General features: G+C 39.3%; 1 protein-coding gene across 2 annotated transcripts in view; it reads left to right on the top strand.

The window, feature by feature from the left end:
• Positions 1 to 7,318, top strand: part of RPF2 (ribosome production factor 2 homolog (S. cerevisiae)) — a 46,756-nt gene extending 39,438 nt beyond the window's left edge. The window contains exons 8-9 of one of the 2 annotated variants that reach the window (XM_011952782.1): positions 3,226 to 3,370; positions 4,463 to 7,318. In XM_011952782.1, coding sequence (XP_011808172.1) covers positions 3,226 to 3,370; positions 4,463 to 4,642 — 325 coding nt within the window. In that variant the 3' untranslated portion in view covers positions 4,643 to 7,318. The remainder of the gene's footprint in view (positions 1 to 3,225; positions 3,371 to 4,462) is intronic. The other variant, XM_011952780.1, reaches the window with a different exon arrangement.
• The last annotated feature ends 224 nt before the right edge of the window (positions 7,319 to 7,542 follow it).

Genomic DNA, 7,542 nt, shown 5'->3' with positions numbered 1-7,542 from the left:
CAGATTACAAGGTTGGGAGATTGAGACCATCCTGGCCAACACAGTGAAACATCATCTATACTAAAAATACAAAAAATTAACTGGTGGTGCATGCCTGTAATTGCAGCTATTTGGAAGGCCAAGGCAGGAGAATTGCTTGAACTAGGGATTCGGAGATTGCAACCAGCCTAGATTGTGCCACAGCACTCCAGCCTGGTGACAAAGCAAGATTCCATTTCAAAAAATAAAAACAAAAACAAAAAACTAGCAGTGTAACTATAATGCATAGATCCACCAAAAATCCGATTGCTAGAATCACCTTTACACTAGCATGACATCTTTCATAATGGAAAAAAAAAAGTTTGAATTTTTAAAATCAGAGACCCCAGTATGTAATTTTGATCACTAGATGTTCCATATGTGCCTTGTAATACTTGTTAGCTATTAATTTGAAATAATAAATGGACAGTGTGATTGAGAGTGAGCTGCTACTTGAAAGAATCACTAAACATGTGGATCAGCTTAGCTTCCAGAGGCTGTGCCACACTTGAGGAGCATTGAGGATGAGAGGAAGGGGTGGTCCAGGGATTCCACATCACCTCTGAGCCTACTGACCTGACTGTGAGCTGGGCTCAGCCACCTGACATGGGCAGGTCACCACTTCTCAGGGTCTTTGTTTCTTCCTTTGCAAACTATAGCAATACCGTTTAGGTAATTCTGAGGTCCCCGTAAGATTGACAGTACTGCTTTATAAGAGTAAAGAGGTACTCATAGATGGGCATATACCAGAAAGTATGTCTGACTTAACTTGGCTCCTAGGCATTCTTTGGGCTATATTGTGGAACCCTTTCCTTCTCTCTTACTGCAAATTAGCCCTTAAGCAATTTGAAAATGGTAATATTTAATATTCACACACTTTATTTGTGAAGATTAATGAGGCTTATAAAATGGTTTTGAGCTTTTTGGATGAAAGGAACTCTAAAATGAAATTATATTAATGTAACCTTTAACATGATCTTTTGGGTGAATAAATCATAGTGTTATTGACCACTGTTCCTATACATCCTGTAGTAATTATTCCTTATATGTGAGTGACTGTTGATATCCCTTGGGAAATTTTACTCACTGTAGAGTCAGGGCCATTAATATGAAACAAAATTGTTAGTAATGCCACATGTGCCTTTGCACAATGGTTAGGCCTTATGGGGGGAAATACGCAAAACAAAGTGTTAGCCTACTTTAAAAAGCAAACACAACATTCCAATAGAGGAGTTTACTTAATGAAAACAGACTTTCAGCCAGAAAAGTGTATGAGACGGAGAAAAATGAGGAAATGACAATTTGAACAGTAGTAGTAATGTCACTCTTCCTCAAGAAATAGGCAAATAATATTTAAAAATATGTAGCAATTACCAGTTAGCATATCTACCCGCTTGAATCCATCTGAGAGAGAAAGAACTGGGTTCTGTTTGCAGATAACTAAAAGCCAGAGAATATTTCCTTAAATCCGTTTGCTCTTCCAGTAAACATACTGAAATGATTAAGATCAGATCATCTACACAGACAAGTATGGCATTATACTTAATTCTTTAATGAAACAGCAACATAGGTAGTTATACATAGTTATCTGGAAATCTTAATTTTATGTACCACTCAAAAAATTAATTCATTAGGACATTTGTGTGAATAAAAAGGCACAATATTATTATGTGTACCCTGAAGTTATGTACATCTGTTATGCATCAATTTTTAAAATTATTTTTAGTTAATTGAAAGGTGCTTCAGTTAGTTCAGAAGTGCTTTTGGCAGTGTATAGTAGTACTTGGGTGATTTGAATCTATCAAACCTGCCATGAGCTGTTTTCAATTCACAAGTTTTCTAACTAGCTGAAAATTAGCACTTTAAGTGAAAGAAAAAATTTTAGTTGAAAATGTAAATACATGTCCTTGATTTCTTTTTTGTTTGTTTGTTTTTGAGACAGAGTCTCGCCCTGTCACCCAGACTGGAGTGCAGTGGCGCTATCTCAGCTCACTACAACCTCTGCCTTCCGGGTTTCAGGTGATTCTCCTGCCTCAGCCTCCCGAGTAGCTGGGACTAGAGGTGCCCGCCACGATGCCCGGCTAATTTTTTGTGTCTTTAGTAGAGATGAGGTTTCACCGTGCTGGCCAGCTGGTCTGGAACTCCTGACCTCAGGTGATCTGCCTGCCTTAGCCTCCCGAAGTGCTGGGATTACAGGTGTGAGCCACCGTGCCAGGCTGCTCCACCATCCCTTTATCCTGCCTGTACTCCCCAGTTCCCCTCCACCAGTGTTTCCAGATCCAGAGTTGTTTAGACATAGGCTATTCAGAAGGTTGTGGTTTTGTTATTTTAAGATTTTAAAGTTCACTTCAGTGTAAGGAAGTTAGTAAATGTCTGTGCTATGAGGAAAAGTTGATTCCAAATGGGTTGGTTTAACTCCTACAGTCTTAGATAAGAACTTGTTAATCGTACAAACATACTGTTTCAAAGAACAAGCCAATTAAAATTATTTTTATACATATATAAATCTATGAGTAAGATGAAGTCAAATCAAAGGATTTTATTTCATTTCTGAGAATTTTGTATCTCACTTGCTGTTTCTTAACAATATTGTATAATTTTATTTCTGATTTTTAAAAATAAGCAAACTGTCCTTTACCTCAGGGAAAAAAATTTTTTTTTAATTTGATATTTGTGCAACCCTTTAGCTCAAAAAGGGATAAAAGACTTAAAAAAAAAAAAAAAAAGCCAGGCACGGTGGCTCATGCCAGTAATCCCAGTACTTTGGGAGGCTAAGGTGGGCGGATCACGAGGTCAGGAGATCAAGACCATCCTGGCTAACATGGTGAAACTCCATCTCTACTAAAAATACAAAAAATTAGCCAGGCGTGGTGGTGGGCACCTGTAGTCCCAGCTACTCAGGAGGCTGAGGCAGGAGAATGGTGTGAACGTGGGAGGCGGAGCTTGCAGTGAGCCCCGAGATCGCACCACTGCACTGCAGCCTGAGTGATAGAGCAAGACTCCGTCTCAAAAAAAAAAAAAAAAATTTATAAAAGAAAAAGGGAACCAAAGGATATGCTTGGCTTGAATGTATGAAGTATTTAAGTAAGTTTTTCTAAATATTTTATGTCATTTAATGGACTTGTAAATCCCCCAAACAAAAAATATTTGGTGGAGAGGACTTGTATGAAAGTCATAGCAACATTTCTTTTTACCTATTTCCTAAAGGTTGCTGTTGAAGAAATCTGGTTGCAGAACACCACGGATTGAATTGGAAGAGATGGGACCCTCATTGGATCTGGTTCTGAGGAGGACACACCTGGCATCAGATGACCTTTATAAATTATCTATGAAAATGCCAAAAGCTCTCAAGGTATATGACTTAGAGCTTGGTGCCATGTTTATTGTATATTCTACTTTAATCCTTTTTGTTTCCAAAAAGGATTTGTGGCATACTGTATTAAAAGACAAGGATAGGCCCAGCATGGTGGCTCACGCCTGTAATCCCAGCAGTTTGGGAGGCCAAGGCGGGCGGATCGCGAGGTCAGGAGATCAAGACCATCCTGGCTAACACAGTGAAACCCCGTCTTTACGAAAAATACAAAAAATTAGCCAGGCGAGGTGGTGGCGCCTGTAGTCCCAGCTACCTGGGGGGATGAGGCAGGAGAATGGCGTGAACCTGGGAGGCGGAGCTTGCAGTGAACCGAGATTGTGCCATTGCACCCTAGGCGACAAAGCAAGACTGGGCGACAGAGCAAGACTCCATCTCGAAAAACAAAAAAAGACAGGGACATACATAAAGAGATCAATACAATAGATTAAACTAGGACTCACAGAGCCAGAAAAAGGAGAGAGAACCAAATAAGCCAACAATAAGGGATAATAAAAAAAAAGAGTTGCACAACCCAGACATGAGGTTTGGCTAAGTGCCTTCTGATGGTCAAGACTGCTGTTTTCAACAAAAGAAAGAGTTGTTTGGGACGCTGTAAAGACTGAGGATTTAGAGCACAGGGTATGTAAACCATATGTGCATAAAATGTGTTTTGACTTTTTAAGTAGTTTTAAAAGACAAGCAGAAGTGTAATCCCTAAAATGCCAATAGAAATTGAAATGATAGTCACAACTCCTTAAGCTAAACACAGGATATTTTCTTGATGTTTGACAGTGGTTAGTGTAGTTGATAGTTTTGTTTTTCAAAGTGTGGCCTGACAGTTTACCTGGGAATTGTGCAGAATATCAGGCCCTACCCTAGACATACTGAATTAGGATCTGTGCTTCAGCAAGATTCCAAGTGATTTGTATGCACACTTAAGTTTGAGAAGAAAAGTATATAGGGCTATATACTCTGTCATTGAAGAGGTAGGCACTAATGGAAATTGCTACTAAGATAGTTGTTACAGACTAGGTTTTTACTGGCTCATTATAGTAGAAGGCCATTAAATATGTACGTATTCTTTTGTCGTAGCCAAAGAAGAAGAAAAATACCTCCCATGATACTTTTGGTACAACTTATGGAAGGATTCATATGCAGAAGCAAGACCTAAGCAAACTTCAAACCAGGAAAATGAAGGGGTTGAAGAAGCGACCTGCAGAAAGGGTAACAGAAGACCAGGAGAAAAAGTCAAAAAGAGTTAAAAAAAATTGATGGAACTTAGCCAGCCACTACTGTTTCATTGTGTTCTACTTAAGAGAATTATCAAGCGTCAATCCATTCAGTTTCTTATGAGATCTTATTATATATTTTTATAACATAATTTTACAATATTATGAACAGTAATATACTAGTATTAAGTGTAAAGTAAGCCTTTTATTTGAGACATTACAGTCTGGTGTGCCATTTTCTCTTGTGATATCCCCTGCCCTCTACAAATTCTTCTTTCTCACTGGGTGAATGGGTGGGTGAGGAGGGATCTCCATAACCAATGAAATTTTTTTGAGTTTCTGGCCTTAGCTAAAGGAAGACATAGAAAGCAGAAATGACCCGCAGGAGCTGTGTAGACACGTTCAATATGAACTACCTGGAAAGTTAACCTCCTTTCCCAACATAGATCTACAACCTGATTTTTATTTTCTACTTTTCTGTTATTTTGCCGGAAATCCTACTGACTAGTTGACAGTTGAGATTTTAAGCTTTGTGGCTGAAAATATAGATCTCTGAAAGGGATGTGTCTGATTATTGATACATTACGCTACTGTTGATTAAGAGACTCTGCTACTAAGTAGAGCCCCACCCCCCTTCTCTGAGAGGAAGCCTGTGTTTTTTGGTTTGTTTTTAAGAGATGGTGTCTTGTTCTGTCACCTAGGATGGAGTGCAGTGGCACAATCACAGCTAACTACAGTCTCAAACTCCTGGGCTCAAGTAATCCTCCCACCTCAGCCTTTTGTGTAGCTGGGATTACAGGCATGAGTCACTGAGCCCTGCTTTTTTTTTTTTTTTTTTTTAAGCAGTGAGGTCTTGCTGTGTTGCCCAGGCTGGACTCAAACTCCTGGGTTCAAGTGATCCTCCCACCTTACCTTCCTGAGCAGCTGGAGCTACAGGTGTTAGTCCACTGCACCTAGCAGAAAGGCAGTGATAGGGGCAGAATGAAAAAGGAGAAAACAGGTGAATTTTAAGGTGCAGGGCACTTTAGAGTACCAGGTAGCCTTAGGTAGCTAAAGGTTGCATGAAGGCCTTGGGCATTTGCAGATGGTGTAGAAGCCAGCCAAAGCCTAACTACCTGTTTTGAAAGTTTCTTGAAGACAGGCCCTGTGCCTAGGAAAACAGAAAGAAGCTTTCTACTTCCTCCTACTAGTATTGCATACTTGTTTTTCCAGAATAGGGTGTTAAGTTCCTTGATTCAGTCCTTGACAAAGAATTTCCTTTATACAAGTGCCAGTTATGTTGTAAAAGTACAGACATATGCAAATCATAATTTGTTACATGAAGTACCAATGCTTTTGTTTTTGTTGTTTTTTGAGACAGAGTCTCACTCTGTAGCTCAGGCTGGAGTGCAGTGGCACGATTTCAGTTCACTGCAACCTCCACCTCCCGGGTTCAGGCGATTCTTCTGCCTCAACCTCCCGAGTAGCTGGGATTACTGGCGCCCACCACCACACCTGGCTTATTTTTTTTAGAGACAGGGTTTCACTTCAGTTCCATGTTAGAGAGCTCCGTGCCTGTGTGTACATGCATTTATGTAAGCTTGCTCAGGTACAGATCAACAATGCTGGCACTAAGCAAAAGTTCGAGCCTCACTCAGCTTTACCTTTTACCTTTCCGTTCTCTTGTGAATCCATTCCTTAGCTTTCCCTAGTCCTCTCCAGATAGCTGTTACTCTCCTCTTGCCAGAAAAATCAGGGAGCTGGTATCATTTATACTTTTTGTTTGATTATACATTTAGCCAAAGACCATACAGTCTTGTATCTGAATCAGACATTCGTACTTTATATCTAAATGAGAAGAAAGGGCTAAAATAAGTTGTTTGCTGCCATCTGGAGGTAGATGGACAATAACTGAGGAGAAGGGGAGCCATGAAAAGAACATCAGGAGTGACGGATGCATAGTCCTTCCCCAAATCCTCACTATTCACTGGTAGGAGGCAAAGCAGTGGGTCCTCCTCACCAGCCACTTATGGGACCCTGCCACTCCTGGACCCCTCTATCAGGAAGACTTACCCGAGCAGTACTGGAAAATCAGCCAGTCTTAACCCAAAGACGGCCATGTTTTCTGTGAGATGTCTTAAGGGTGTTTTTGTTTGTTTTAATCAGTAGCCCTCTTGTATGAGATTTGGCAATACATTTCTATTTTCTAGGTAATTTCTGTGTCTGATGGTAGAGGATCTAATAAGTATTGGAATGCTTCCTATTTGCTGTTAGAAGTACCAAATAGCATTGCTGAAATCTAACAAAGACTTTTTGTTGAGAACACCTTGTAGTGTTATACCAGCTGGAACTCTTGAGCTGCTGTTTATATCACTTTCTGTGGAAAGCACATCTTAATTTTCAGTTGTCCTTACTTTAGAGTACAACATATATAAATTGGAGACTATGTATTCATTTCAATGGAGGTGGTAAATTGCCTGTTTTAAGTGTTACTTAATGTTGGATTTTGGTAGATGAGGAAAGCAGTTTGGTTATTTGTTTTGTTTTAAATACCAAACTTCTTATATTTTTTTCTGGAATATTAATGCTATTACCAAGTTATTTTTTCATGGAATTTGGGTTTCTTTCTTTTTTTTTTTTAAGTGCTGTTTGTTTTCTTGATTATTGAACATAATCCAAAGTAGAGGTGTTATTATCCAATTCAAGAAAAGAAAGGGAGAATAAAGCCTAACTTCAAGTCGGTTTTCATTTATCTGATTAGCTACTTAGATGATCTCTCCTTCCTTTCCTTTATATGTTTAGCTACTTCAGGCTAAAAATGGAAAGCTTTAAAATGGAAGAAGTTAAAACTACTAAACCCACTGCTAAGATCTGAACAACAAAGGAAGGTTTGCTTTTATTGAATTTCAGAAATTGGTGCTTTGTCCACCATAAAATTAAGAGACAGTGCAAAAAAATACGGGC

Source organism: Colobus angolensis, unplaced genomic scaffold, assembly GCF_000951035.1.
Source record: "Colobus angolensis palliatus isolate OR3802 unplaced genomic scaffold, Cang.pa_1.0 Scaffold35, whole genome shotgun sequence".
In the NCBI taxonomy this organism is placed as follows: Eukaryota; Metazoa; Chordata; class Mammalia; order Primates; family Cercopithecidae; genus Colobus; species Colobus angolensis.
The sequence above is the reverse complement of the archived record's forward strand: the minus strand, read 5'-3'. Positions and strand labels throughout refer to the sequence as shown.